Source organism: Podarcis filfolensis (genome assembly GCF_964270895.1).
Source record: "Podarcis filfolensis genome assembly, chromosome: 13".
Lineage (NCBI taxonomy): Eukaryota > Metazoa > Chordata > Lepidosauria > Squamata > Lacertidae > Podarcis > Podarcis filfolensis.
Genome location: NC_139615.1, coordinates 6,063,422 through 6,077,872, shown reverse-complemented (window position 1 = coordinate 6,077,872; position 14,451 = coordinate 6,063,422). Strand labels below are relative to the sequence as shown.

At 48.9% G+C, this 14,451-nt stretch overlaps 1 protein-coding gene across 2 annotated transcripts in view; it reads left to right on the top strand.

Annotated features, from left to right (window-relative positions):
* The window catches only part of RNF31 (ring finger protein 31), a 38,369-nt gene that overhangs the window by 12,528 nt on the left and 11,390 nt on the right, over window positions 1-14,451 (top strand). For both annotated transcript variants that reach the window (XM_083580830.1, XM_083580831.1), the window contains exons 7-14: window positions 1,410-1,590; window positions 3,863-4,250; window positions 4,699-4,980; window positions 6,412-6,675; window positions 7,798-7,980; window positions 9,210-9,422; window positions 12,229-12,402; window positions 14,056-14,154. In XM_083580830.1, the coding sequence (XP_083436956.1) occupies window positions 1,410-1,590; window positions 3,863-4,250; window positions 4,699-4,980; window positions 6,412-6,675; window positions 7,798-7,980; window positions 9,210-9,422; window positions 12,229-12,402; window positions 14,056-14,154 (1,784 nt within the window). The remainder of the gene's footprint in view (window positions 1-1,409; window positions 1,591-3,862; window positions 4,251-4,698; window positions 4,981-6,411; window positions 6,676-7,797; window positions 7,981-9,209; window positions 9,423-12,228; window positions 12,403-14,055; window positions 14,155-14,451) is intronic.

Sequence of the window (14,451 nt, the reverse complement as noted above, 5' to 3'; positions counted from 1 at the left end):
TTGGTTCGAATCCTGTCCCGCTCTGGAGGGAAGGACTCAAACCAATGGCTTCATGTTACAAGAAATGAGTTTGTGACGAAACCTCAGGAAGAACTTTCTGACACTAAGAGCTGTTCCGACAGTGGAACAGTCTCTCTCCGGAGGTTATGGACTCTCCTTCCTTGAAGGTTTTTAAGCAGAGGTTGGGTTGGGTGACCATCTGCCTTGGATGCTTTCGTTGAGAGTCCTGCATTCTATGATCCTGTGACAACAATTTTTAAAATGTAAAGCAAAAGCATGAAATAGGCAGGTGGAATGCGTTGTTGCAGGTTCTTTAGTGTCCTGAAAACTCGGCGTTCAAGATGTTAGCAAAAGAATAATACAGTGGAACTTCGGTTTCTTCGAGCGTCTCGGAAGCCGAACGATTTGGAACCCAAACGCCCTAAACCGGAAGTGAATGCTTCCGTTTTTGAACAGCTTCCAAAGCGTGTTTCTCCCATTTTCTCAATGGAATTTGCCGACCACCCATTGAGCCTCGGTTGTGGAACGTTTCGGAAGTCGAACGGTCTTCTTGAACAGATTGCGTTCGACAGCCAAGGTTCCATTGTAATAAGCATATTTCTAGATCTTGTGGCTGTAGAGGAAAGCATCAGCCGTGTGAAATGGTGCTTTTGTCTCCTCCTCAGGTCTAGTAGAGATATAGCAGATTGTGCAGGCATATATATTGATTGGTGTCTTTTTTTGGGGGGTAGTTTACTTAGGGGATGCGGGTGGTGCTGTGGGTTAAACCACAGAGCCTAGGGCTTGCCGATCAGAAGGTCGGTGGTTCGAATCCCCGCGATGGGGTGAGCTCCCGTTGCTCGGTCCCTGCTCCTGCCAACCTAGCAGTTCGAAAGCACGTCAAAGTGCAAGTAGATAAATAGGTACCGCTCCGGCGGAAAGGTAAACAGTATTTCCGTGCGTTGCTCTGGTTTCGCCAGAAGGAAAAACTGTCTGTGGACAAACGCAGGCTCCCTCGGACAGTATAGTGGTACCTCAGGTTAAGTACTTAATTCGTTCCGGAGGTCCGTACTTAACCTGAAACTGTTCTTAACCTGAAGCACCACTTTAGCTAATGGGGCCTCCTGCTACTGCTGTGCCACCGGAGCACGATTTCTGTTCTCATCCTGAAGCAAAGTTCTTAACCTGAAGCACTATTTCTGGGTTAGCAGAGTCTGTAACCTGAAGTGTATGTAACCTGAAGCGTATGTAACCTGAGGTACCACTGTAAACTGAGATGAGCGCCGCAACCCGAGTCGTCTGTGACTGGACTTAACTGTCAGGGGTCCTTTACCTTTACCTTTTTAGTTTACTTAGCCTGTAAAGTTCAGGTTTCCTTGGCCTAAAAAGACAGAGGGGTGTTCCTGATTCTCTCTCCTCCTCCCACCCAGGTTACCTGCCCCCAGAATCCTGCTTGCTGTGTGGTTTGGAGCCCCCATTGCTACACTGCCCCGCTTGTGCCCAGTCTCTGTGCCCAGACTGTGACCGCCTCTTCCACAAGCACCCCTCGCGGACCCATCACTGCCGGGTGCCCATGAAGGAGCAAGCTTGGCGTAGCCCCCCGGCACCCAGGTTAGCACAGTCGACCCCCGCTTTGACTCCGCTTCCGTCTTTCCATCTTTCTGCCCCCAAGCTGCGTTCATAAAGGCTAATGATTTGGCCCCTTTCCTGGGATGGTTTTACTCGGGGTGGACATTTCCTGCTTCTGTTCTGCTCACTTCATGAGGAGGAAATGGTATTGGACGTCTCAGGGTGTCCTAAAGTCGCTTTGTGTTTTTAGTCAAGGAAGCGGGAGTTTTGTTTCTGGTGGGCAGAAGCATCATAGGAACGGCAACCTTGACCGTTTCCCTCACAGTTCTGAAATAATAATAATGATAATAATAATAATAATAATAATAATAATAATAATAATAATAATAATAATATATTTATACCCCACCCTCCCCGGCCAGAGCTGGGCTCAGGGCGGATAACACCAATAAAATTACAATAAAACACAATGGGGGAGAACCAGTTTATTAAAATACAGGTTAAAATATAATTTAAAATGCAGCCTCATTTGAATAGTAGCCCATAAATCAAATAGTCCACTCCCAAAAGGTGCCTTTTGGCTTAGAATATGTGGTCATCCAGGTCCCGTCAATACCCATTCCTGCAGAATGTAGTCAAAAAATAGCCTTGAAATGAACCTTGCATAGTTTTGCCCGGAAAAACAAGATTTCTCCTAGCATCAGGCAGGGTTCCCTTGGCAACGGGCATCTTTATTAGACATGCTCTGAAGGAGGAGTGAGGCTGTTACTCTGGTCGCATGGCTAAAGAGCAGAGAAGAGGAACGGTTTACCTTACTTCCGTTAGACAACAGTAGTTGTCATGTTAAGTCTTCAGTAAATACTTTAAGCAGAACTGGAACGGGATCTCCAGGGGTCATTAGCCTTTACCTTTACCTTATTCCCATGTGGGAATTCGCCCACAGATGAGCTGAACTATGAAATAATAATAAATTTATTATACATACTCCACCCATCCAGCTGGGTTTCCCCAGCCACTCTCGGTGGCTCTCAATGGAGTACCTCAGGTTAAGTATTTAATTCGTTCCAGAGGTCTATTCTTAACCTGAAACTGTTCTTAACCTGAAGCACCACTTTAGCTAATGGGGCCTCCTGCTGCCGCTGTGCCGCCAGAGCACGATTTCTGTTCTTATCCTGAAGCAAAGTTCTTAACCTGAAGCACTATTTCTGGGTTAGCGGAGTGTGTAACCTGAAGCGTATGTAACCTGAGGTACCACTGTATTAAAAACATGATAAAACATCAAACATTAAAAACTTCCCTAAACAGGGCTGCCTTCAGATGCCTTCTAAAAGTCAGGTAGTTGTTTATTTCCTTGACGTCTGATGGGAGGGAGTTCCACAGGGCAGGCGCCACCACCGAGAAGGCCCTCTGCCTGGTTCCCTGCAACCTCACTCCTCGCAATGAGGGAACCGCCAGAAGACCCTCGGAGCTGGACCTCAGTGTCCGGGCAGAACGATGGAGGTGGAGATGCTCCTTCAGGTATAAGAAGATTCTGAAAGACGTTCTGTGCAACTCTGCTGACTCAAAAGGAGCAAATTGCATCAATAGTTTACAGGGCTGGCTTGAGGCATTTTGCCCCCGCCAGGGCAAAACAGAAAACGGTGCCATCCCCTGAGGCGACTCGTTGGATCATTTTTAAATTTGCAGGCCGGCCTCCATCTGGGCGGTTTGCAGCATATGCTTCGCTTACTGCTGACCAGCGCTTCTCTTTTTTATATATATAAAGTTTTTTTTTATTCAAAATTAAAACAAGACATATTATCCAAAAACATATCACCCTTGTTTCCCCCCCATTTTTTCTCCCTCCCACACAAAACCCACCCACCCCCACCCCCCAACTTCCCTCAGTTCCAGTCTTTGGTTTCTCTGCGAATGCTGTTTTCTGCATGTTACAAAGTTGTAGAGCTCCTCAAACTATTTCGCTGATTATTATCAATGAAAAGCTTGTGAATGTTTATTCATAACCCGCCAAGGAGTCCAGTTCGCTTTGTTGCGTCTTCAGATACTTTGTAAAGGGTTCCCATTCATCCTTAAAGTCACAGTTATCCTTGTATGTCAGTCTTGCCAGTTCTGCATAGTCCATCATTTTTTCTTGCCATGATTCTTTAGCTGGGGTTTCTTCCGTCTTCCATCCTTGTGCTACCAGAACTCTCGCAGCTGTTGTCGCGTACGTGAAGATGTTTTTCAGCTTTTTTGGCAGGTCTTTCCCTACAATCCCCAACAAAAATGCCTCACCAGCGCTTCTCTTTTGCCTCGGCTTCGGCTCTCTTTTCAGCGTGACCCTGGTGACCTCCGACGCCGGGTCCCTGAGGCCTCCGACGGAGCCCCTGATGCCACCCTGGCACAGCGTGACCACCCAGCGGCTCCCTTGGTGCTGCGCCGCCTGCCGCATAAACAACGACGCCCGCTCCGTCCTGTGCGTGGCCTGCGACCGGCCCCGCGGCTGCAAGACGCCCGTCAACCCGTCGCCCGAGGACGAGCCGGCCAGCTTGGGGCAGCTGGCCCGGGGACGTTGGGCGTGCCAGTCGTGCACCTTCGAGAATGAGCCGGCCACGGTCCTGTGCGCCATGTGCGACAGACCCCGCCTGGCGGGGAAGCCCGGAACGGGAGACGCAAAACCCCTCATCACCTGGGGGAAAGAGCCGGGGCCGCAACAGGAAGACGTAAGTGTACCTCTAGGCCAGAGGGCAAGTCCTAGGCTCTGTGGTTTAACCCACAGCGCCACCCACGTCCCTGGTACATGGGTAGATGAATCTAAAAAGCCCAGGACATAGATTTTTATGTTCCTCTAGCAGCTATTTACCAGAAACGATGTATTTAGCATGACCTCTGGGAGTGTACACTCGATTTTTACCAAACGAAGCCCCCGGTGTAAATTTGGCTCATGAAGGGGATTCTGTGCAGGGAATTTCCTCTTGTAACTGATCCCAGTCAGCTTTCGCTCTTCTGTCCATCCGCTGACGGGGTGGTGCTGCGTGTCGATCTGCATCGTAACCTTAGGGTCGTGGGTTTGAGCCCCACGTCGGGCAAAAGGATCCCGCATTGCCGGGGGTTGGACTAGATGACCCTCGGGGTCCCAGCTCTACGATTCTTCGATTCCTTCCCCTCCAGGCCTCTGGCTGGCAGTGTGAGCACTGCACCTTCTGGAACAAGTGCCCCGGGCGGGTGTGCGAGATGTGCAACTGCACCAGCCAGCGAGGGGGCCCTGAGCCCTCACGGCCCCACGCCAAGCTGGAGAAGGAAGGGGACGAAAGGTCGAGGAAGGGGACGGCGGAGGTCAAAGCCGATCTGAGGAGTCTGCGGAAGGCTCTGCCCATCTCCCAGGAGGAGGCGGAGCAGCGGAGGCAGGAGAAACTGCGGGAGGACGGGCAGAAGATGGTGGCCATGATTCGGGTGAGAATTTGCCAGGGGGGGGAATCATCTGACTGTCCACAGGCAATCAGGTTTGCAAGGGGTGTCCGGGTCAAGTGGACCTGCAGGACTCCCTGCCTGGCCCTCTCCTCAGGCCACACCCCTCACACCCTTATTTACATGTGATGCTCCGCCCACTTTTGCCCCCGGCTCCCGGGAAGAAGGGAACTTCCCCCCAGGCTGAAAATAAGGCTTTTCCACTCCCTGTGGGTTAAACCACAGAGCTTAGGACTTGCCGATCAGAAAGTTGGCGGTTCGAATCCCGGCGACGGGGTGAGCTCCCGTTGCTCGGTCCCTGCTCCTGCCAACCTAGCAGTTCGAAAGCACACAAGTGCAAGTAGATACAGAGGTACCACTCCGGCGGGAGGGTAAACGGCATTTCCGTGTGCTGCTCTGGTTTGCCAGAAGCAGCTTAGTCATTCTGGCCACATGACCCGGAAGCTGTATGCCGGCTCCCTCGGCCAATAAAGCGAGATGAGCGCCGCAACCCCAGAGTCGGTCACGACTGGACCTAATGGTCAGGGGTCCCTTTACCTTTACCCCTACTCCTGGTTTAGATGGTCTAAATGTCGGCATCTCAGACCAAAATGCTTCTACACCTCTGCCCTAATTCTAAAATGGTATTCTGCATTTTCAGCTTCAAAATGGCGGATTAGTTTTACACCTTGATGCATTTGAGTGGGGAGCAGGGAGGGTGTATTCTAAAAAGCCGTGTTTAATTTCACACACACACACACACAGAGAGAGAATAATTCAGAGTGCTTTTTGAGGGACTTTTTGGTACAAGGCAAAGTAGTTTTGTGTGTGTGTGGATTTTCAGCTGAAGAAGTGGGAGTGGGTACACCAAATGGGGGTTCTGCGTGTGTCCCCCTCTTTCAGCTGAGACCCCCAAGGTGGCAGTTGGGGGCACCACAGTGCTCTCAGACCCCCTTGTTTGCCCATCAAAGTCCAAGAACCTTTATTTATTCAGATTTTTTTTGTGGACGTAGTTGTTCATTTGAGGAGGGGCAGTTGCCTCCTCCCCCTGCCTTGATTTATTTATTTTGAAGTGTTTTACTTGCTGGGTGGGCTTGTTTCTGAGCATCGTCGGTTTTCCTTCTGCAAAATGGGCATGTCTTAGGTTTCCCCGGGGGCCTAAAAGGTTTGGGGATCTCCTTCCTTTTCAGCATTTTCTGTTAGCACGATCGAATTTGGGGCAGGGAGGAGGAGAGATCAGAATTGCAGGGGTGGCTGCGGAGACCCCTTTTTCTGGCGCAAGTGTCAGGCCTTCCTTCTCCCTCCCGACTCGTGCTCCTGACCCGGCCGAGAGAGTTGCCGACCAGCTTGAAATGCCCCTTGCTGGATTTGACCCAGGCCCTGGACCTCCTGCGCTTTTGGATCCGGGCCTCAACCCTTCCCTCCTTTTCCCCGCAGGAAGCGGAAAAAGTCGGTGTGGCCCCCGAATTGGTGGCGGCTGCCTTGCGCTACTCTGGGGCGGAGCTTCCCCTGGCATGGCTGAATTCGGAGCTGCCTGGGGTGCTGGAAGGCGTGGCTGAGCTGGCCACACAGCGAGGCGAGCAGGAGCCCGGCGGAGGCCTGGGGGTCTTGACCCGCCAGGAAGTCCAGGCGGCCTGGACAGAGAGCCTGGGGGACGTGGACGAAGCCGTCAGCCGATGCCTCAGCGCACGGCGCAGGAAGGTCAGCCGGGACGGGACGGGCCTCTGGAGAAAGGGGTTGTGTTGTAGGGGGGAAATATTTTGGGAGAACACAGCATGGGCTGTTGAGGGTCGTTCCAGGACGTGGGCGGAGCTTGGAAAATGGGGGCGGACTTAAAGGATGGCCTGGGAAGTGGGCGGGGCCAGGTCAGCCAATCAGGATAGCTTCTGGAGAAAGGGGAGGTGCTTGTGAATTGGGGGAATGGGAGGAGATGATGGACTTTTTGGAGCTGGCCAACCTGACTGGAAGAACCCGCGAACAGAAAGAGGAGGAACATCAAGAAGAATGGAAGAAATTCAAGAATTATTTAGCTAGGTATTCTAAGATAATATAAGCAGAATTACTTGTCAGTACCAAACTGGCCTAGGAGTAAGATGTGTTGAATTGTATAACATTATGGATTGAAAACATTAAGAAAAGAAAGAAAGATGTTAATTGAATAAGTTAATTTTATTGGGAAACTGCTACAATGAGTTCTGTGGAAACTCAGCTAGGGGGGGATTCGAGATTTAATAAAGATAATAAAGATTTAATAAAGATAATTAAAGTGATTTAATAAAGATAATTAAATTGGGATTTTAGCAGTTAGGATATATGTTTGTTTGTTTGTCTTTTTTATATTCTATTGTTTTTCTTTTATGTTTGTTACAAATTTGGAAAATTAATAAAATATTTGGGGGGGAAGACAGGGAATGGGAGGGGCCTATATTTTGTGGGTGGAGCCTCGGGGCAGAATTCGCACCTGAGCCAATGTCTGGAAGAAGTTGGGGAGGCCTGGAGAAATGGAGAGAGAGGAGAGGGCAGTGAAGGAGCCTGGGATTCATTAAAAATGGGAACAATTTGCGGGTGAGAAAGGAAAGAGGGAGGGAAGCTGTGCTGAGTCTGGAAAGGGAACAGGTTCCTGGGCTGGAAGGAGCAGGGATAATGCTTGAGGCAAAGCTTTATTTGAGCTCCCTGAGTCTCAGTCCCTGGATGTGCCCCTCCAGAAAAAAAATGGTAAAAGAGCTCCTCTGAGCATATGCAGAGTGCTTTTGGAAGCCGAGCTCTGCGCTGCGGCCCACCGGAAGGGTGGGATCTGGCTGAATATGCCCTTTTTCCGTGCAGTTGCGGGAGCTGAAGGCGCTGGGCTTTGAGGAGCGTGGCCCCGTGCTGCAGGCCCTGTACCAAAACAACGGGGATCTGTGGCGAGCCTTGACGCAGCTGCAGTGCCAGCGGTTGGAGCCCTTTCTTCAGCGCATGTGGGAATACGAAGATCCTCCCTTCGACTTCCACAGCCCCGACCGACAGGTGAGAGAGAGAGAGAGATTAAGACAGAGGTGTCCAAACTTTTCCCAAAGAGGTCCAGATTTGAAGAAGTGAACATGCGTGAGGGCCAACCGCAGATGTTGAGCTTTTTTGAGGATTGAAGTTGTTTTTTGCGGATTTAACCCCAAAGTTGTTGAGCTTTTTTTACAATCTTAGTCCAAACTTTTAAGTTGCTTCAATCCCCAGTACATATACTGACACAGGGGCCAGATTAAATGATAATAATAATTATTTTTTATTTATTTTACCCCACCCATCTGGCTAAGTTTCCCCAGCCACTCTGGGCGGCTTCAAAGCAAGCGTTAAAAACAATACAGCATTAAATATTAAAAATTTCCCTAAACAGGGCTGCCTTCAGATGTCTTTTAAAAAGAAGATAGCTGCTTAATTCCTTCACATCTGAAGGGAGGGCGTTCCACAGGGCGGGTGCCACCACCAAGAAGGCCCTCTGTCTGGTTCTCTGTAACCTCACTTCTAGCAATGAGGGAACCGCCAGAAGGCCCTCGGCGCTGGATCTCAGTGTCCAGGCAGAACAATGGGGGTGGAGACGCTCCTTCAGGTACACAGGACCAAGGCCGTTTAGGGCTTTAAAGGTCAGCACCAACACTTTGAATTGTGCTTGGAAACATCCTGGGAGCTGATGCAGATCTCTCAGGACCGGTGTTATGTGGTCCCGGCGGCCGCTCCCAGTCACCAGTCTAGCTGCCGCGTTCTGGATTAATTGCAGTTTCCGGGTCACCTTGAAAGGTAGCCCCACATAGAGCGCATTGCAGTAGTCCAAGCGGGAGATAACTAGAGCATGCACCACTCTGGCGAGACAGTCTGCAGGCAGGGAGGGTCTCATCCTGCGTACCAGATGGAGCTGGTAAACAGCTGTCCTAGACACAGATTCAACCTGTGCCTCCATGGGCAGCTGTGAGTCCAGAATGACTCCCAGGCTGCGCACCTGGTCCTTCAGGGGCACAGTTACCTCATTCAGGACCAGGGAGTGCCCCATGCCCGCCCGCCCCCTGTCCCCTAAAAAGAGTACTTCAGTCTTGTCAGGATTCAACCTCAATCTGTTAGCCGCCATCGACTGGCAGGCCATATTAGGCCCCCAAAACGGACTTTGGACATGCGTGGATTAAGGGCTTTCGGAGGTGGCTGGAGGGGGGGCAGGGACGCCATTTATCCTTCCTGTTGCGCTGTCTAACTCTTTCTCCTCCCTTCAGGCTCTCCTCCGCCGCCTGCTGGCCTCCCTTTCCCTGCCCAGCTGGGGCCGAGCGGAGCTGGTGGTCTCCTTGATGCTTGAGCAGCCGAGCGAAGGTGGATGGGAGCTGGCTGACATTGTGGAGGCCGTCAAGGCCTCTCCTAGCCGGGACTTCATCAAGCGCCTCTTGAGCTGGGAGTGCGCCGTCTGCAGCCTGGCCTTGCCCCGGAACAAGGTACCAGACGCGGCTCCTATGATGGGTCCTGGGAGAAGGTTCACTTTCTTATCCTGCAGCTCAGTCGGTGTTGCTCTTTAGGAATTACAGTGGTACCTTGGTTCTCAAACTTAATCCGTTCCGGAAGTCCGTTCCAAAACCAAGGTACCGCTGTATTCCAGAGTCTGAAATACAGAGCACAAAATAGAGTTGGTATACAATCACAGAGCATCAGAACCTTGATTACATCTTAATAGCAAAACTTGTCATAATTGCGGCTTAATAGCAGCCTGCTGCCTGGCTCTGGTCGAGAACTCGAAGGGACCAAAAAATTGGTGTGGTTTTCAAAGGTTCAGTCCGGCATCTTGCGTCCGGTTGTGTCCTATCAGAAACTAAAACCTCCTTGATCTCAGGAACCGCCATGCAAAATTTGGTTATGGTACCTTAAAAGGTGTTCAGATACAGAGAGAGACAGACTTTCCAAAATACAGTGAAATATAAGAATCGTTCTTCAAACTATGATGGCTAACCAGATCTACTGTCATGCAAGCATAAAGAAAACCTCACCTTTACATTGGCAATTTGTGAATCCTTTTATAACAGTAAGACAAAGCTACATCATTATCGTCTCTCTTATGTTCCAGCTTAGTTATGATTAATGCAACAGCCTGCAATAGATTTTGGCTAAACTTGCATTGATGTCATCAAAGTAGTGCAGTTTTTGCAATAGCTATCAAAGGAGATCAAATGCAAACAATTGCTATTTTTTTCTATAAAAAAGCATATTTGGATAGAAATTAAACAGTCGTTCTCAAAACCTCGGTTGCTGATTAATTTGTACTTTCTGGTATGTGTCTTTGGAATGTAATGGGATTTTATATTCGGCTCTGGTTTAGGAGACCTTGAGTTTTAAAAATCCTCCCAACTGGCTTATCTGTGGAGGCAGAACTTTCTGTCTGGCATTAACTGTTTCTCTTTAGTCAAGGTCAGGTCAACTAGCCTGAAACATTCTTATTTCGGCAGAAATAAAAGCTGCCCCTTTGTTTGTGTGGATCATCTGCTCTGAGATGATCTCCCATTGCCTGTGCCAAGTGAGCGGGGGGTGTCAGTTGCAGCTGCAGTATTTAATTTTAATTGGATTGGTCTGTTTAAGTCTGGTATAATTGACTTATGTAGGGCAACTGGGAAATTCTTTGATGCTTTTGGAGGGGGTTGGGGGTCTTAATTGTCAGCCACGTTACTTAAAGACGTCGAATTTGTCCTGTTCAGTTAATTTTCATTTGCAGTATTTTACTTCCTGGGGATCAGAGGATATTTCGTTTATTTCTTTACTATGTTTGTTATTAATTTTCCTTGTATTTTTGCAACTGGCTTCTGCGTGCAGCGGTCATTTCGATCCTAAAGAGGATGGCGCTCTGTTTAGTTGTTGATTGTGTTTTGTAGAATGCAGAAATGCCCTGGCTTTTTTTGGGTACTGTTTCCTGTTTAACCTGTGCTGTAAACCGTTAGAGGTTTGTTTAAACATAAGCAGTATATAAATTGCCCGTGAATAATGCTAAATATTAGTCTCATGAGCACATAAGAGGAGCCTTCAGGATCAGGCCAATGGCCCATCTGGCCCAGCATCCTGTTCTCCCATTGGCCAACCAGATGCCCCAATGGGAAGGATTGATCCTGAATGCAACAGTGCTGTCCCCCTCCTCTGGCCTTCAGCAACAGGAATTCAAAAGCATTGCCTGATTTACGTATAAGCTAAACAAGCTATAGTTTACAGCCCCACTCTCTTGGGGGCCCCCAAAAAATGTAAAGGAAAAAAACCTGGAGGTACATGTCCAAAATATAAGATAAAAAACAAATAAAATAAAACCTACATACAGCAACAGTGTTTTGTGTTGTGTAGGCTCCTATGATGTAAGTCATGGGCCCCGCCTGCTAGCCTGCTCCCTAAAATATCACTGGTTTGCTCCTTTCTATATATAGGGTGCCTACATTCTGCATGGACTGGTTGCGTGGCAACATGAGCAAATTGCTTGAGATACCTATGAGGTCCATAAATTAACCTCCTTCCATCAGGCATGTAAGACAGAGCTATTCCGCCTGGCCTTTAATTTGAATTCAGCCTGATCTTTTATTCCCTTCTCTTTCCTCCCACTCCCCTTTTATGAAGATTACCCATTCTGAGACCCCACAGCTAATTCTCCCCTGGCCTCCTCGCTGGCCCAAGTAGGACCAATTCAGCCAGCTAGCCCTGGGGATTATCTAATGCTTATTTCCCCTAAATTGATTTCTGAATTTTATTGTTATTCATGTTTTTATACTGTATTTTATGCTGTTTTTATAATTAGGTGTTTTAAATTTTTTGTTAGCCACCCAGAGCCCGGTTTTTGAACCGGGAAGCGCGGGGTATAAATAAAAAAATATTCTTATTATATAGCATACCGGTATATTCAACCCAAAAATCAGTGACAATTTGTTGTTGACAAAGGACAGGTAGACATATAAAGGGCTCTATTACCTTCAGTAGCTTAGGGCCTCATCAAACCTAAATGCGGCCCTGCCTCTAGCTATGGAATCAGAGCACAGCCATCGTAGCTAATAGCTATCGATAGCCCTCCTCCCCTCCAGGATTTTGCCCAGTCCTCTTTCAAAGCCGTCCAAATCAGTGGCCATCCCTGTCTCCTGTGGCAGAGAGTTCCGCAGTTTAACTAAACATTTGGTTCAAGAAGTAATTTCTTTTATCGGTCCTGAGTCTTCCTTGGTTTACCGTAGTACGATGCACACGGTAGAGTCTCACTCAGCCGGGCTGTTCTTGTGTGTGTTTTTTCAGATGCAGTCGCTGACGTCGTGCGAGTGCACAATTTGCCCGGAATGCTTTGCCCTGCACTTTACCATCGCCGTGAAGGAGAAGCACATCACGGACCTGGTGTGTCCGGCCTGCTCAGAGCCTGAGATCAGCGACGAAGGGGAGCTCATCAACTACTTCTCCACCCTCGATATCCAGGCAAGTCCTCTCTGCACACTCCTGCGTCCTAGACTGTTGTTGTTGTTGAGTCGTTTAGTCGTGTCCGACTCTTCGTGACCCCACGGACCAGAGCACGCCAGGCACTCCTGTCTTCCACTGCCTCCCGCAGTTTGGTCAAACTCATGCTGGTAGCTTCGAGAACACTATCCAACCATCTCGTCCTCTGTCGTCCCCTTCTCCTTGTGCCCTCCATCTTTCCCAACATCAGGGTCTTTTCCAGGGAGTCTTCTCTTCTCATGAGGTGGGCAAAGTCTTGGAGCCTCAGCTTCAGGATCTGTCCTTCCAGTGAGCACTCAGGGCTGATTTCCTTCAGAATGGAGAGGTTTGATGTTCTTGCAGTCCATGGGACTCTCAAGAGTCTCCTCCAGCACCAGAATTCAAAAGCATCCATTCTTCGGCGATCAGCCTTCTTTATGGTCCACCTGGAGCAGGAACCGGCAAGCCACTCCAGTATCCCTGCCAAGAAAACTCAATGGACAAAGACAACAGGCATCCTAGATACATTCCCCAAATGCCAAATTTCCACTCTAACATCTGCTTCTCCGTAGAAACGCAGCCTGCGTTTTAACAAATGGCGACGTCCCTTTTAACAGCTCCTTGGTGCCTCTTTTAATTTTAATTTTATTTTTTAAAGAAATTGAGAAGGAAAGCAAGGAGGAAGGAAAAGTGCAGATTGAATTGGAGGTGGGCCTGACTTTTCCTTACTTGCCAGCCCTCCTTTTCGTGTAATGGTTGGGCCCAGCTAGGAGAGGGAGTTTCTGAGCTTCGTTTTCAAAGAACCTTCCTTCCAGCCCACCTCTGGGGGGGAAATACAGTGGTACCTCAGGATAAGTACTTATTTCGTTCCGGAGGTCCGTTCTTAACCTGAAACTGTTCTTAACCTGAAGCACCACTTTAGCCAGTGGGGCCTCCCGCTGCCGCCACTGCACGATTTCTGTTCTCATCCTGAAGCAAAGTTCTTAACCCAAGGTACTATTTCTGGGTTAGCGGAGTCTGTAACACAAAGCATATGTAACCTGAAGCATCTGTAACCTGAGGTAACACTGTAGTTTACATGTACAGAATCAGACCATAGGCCCATCCACCTCACTACCACACAGACTGAATGTCAAAACAGAAAGAATTTTATTGGGGAGAAAAGTTGGCCAAAGGAGGAGAAAGGGGGGGCTGTAAACACAGATTCGGAAATAAAAATTGTATAGCCAATCCAGCATGTTACATGTACAGAAGCATAGCTGTCAACTTTTCCCTTTCCTTGCGAGGAATCCTATTCGGAATAAGGGAATTTCCCTTAAAAAAAGGGAAATGACAGCTATGCAGAAAAGAGATTTTTAGGTGAGAGCATCTTGGACTTAAGGAAGGAAGGAAGGAAGGAAGGAAGGAAGGAAGGAAGGAAGGATGAATACCACACCCTCATAAAACTCAATAGCCTATTTTATAAGATGGACAGTTGTTTAGCTCAGTGGCCGAACAAGCCCCGCCTCTGTTGTCTTCAAGGCCAGCCCTGCTGTTTCCTATCCTGTCTTGACTGCACCTGAAAAGACCGTTTGTTCTATCCCTCCCATAAAATAAAATAAAAAGGAAACACCATTTGTCTGTTTCCCATATTCTGCTTCCTTTACCTCCCCACAGCTGCGTGGCTGCCTGGACCCCGAGACCTATGAGCTCTTCAACAAGAAGCTGATGGAGCGCGTTCTCATGCGCGATTCCAAGTTTCAGTGGTGCACGCATGTGAGTAAAGGACTGTTTGGGGGAGGGGAAGAGTTTATCAGGGAGGGAGAGGCTGGATGTAAAAAAGGGCCTCCTCCCGAAAGACAAACGATGAATCGTCTGGAAACGTGTGAATGTGTTTCTTATATAAAAAGTCTGCCGCCTTGGTCACACTCAAGCGCGACTGAGAGACGAGGCGGGTCTTTGGAGGTGCTTTAAGGGAGAGGTGAAATCGCTGAAAACCTGCCCCCCTCCCCACCCTGCAAGTTCATTTTTGTGCATTTAGGTCTCGCCCACCTCTGAGGGGCTGAAGATGAT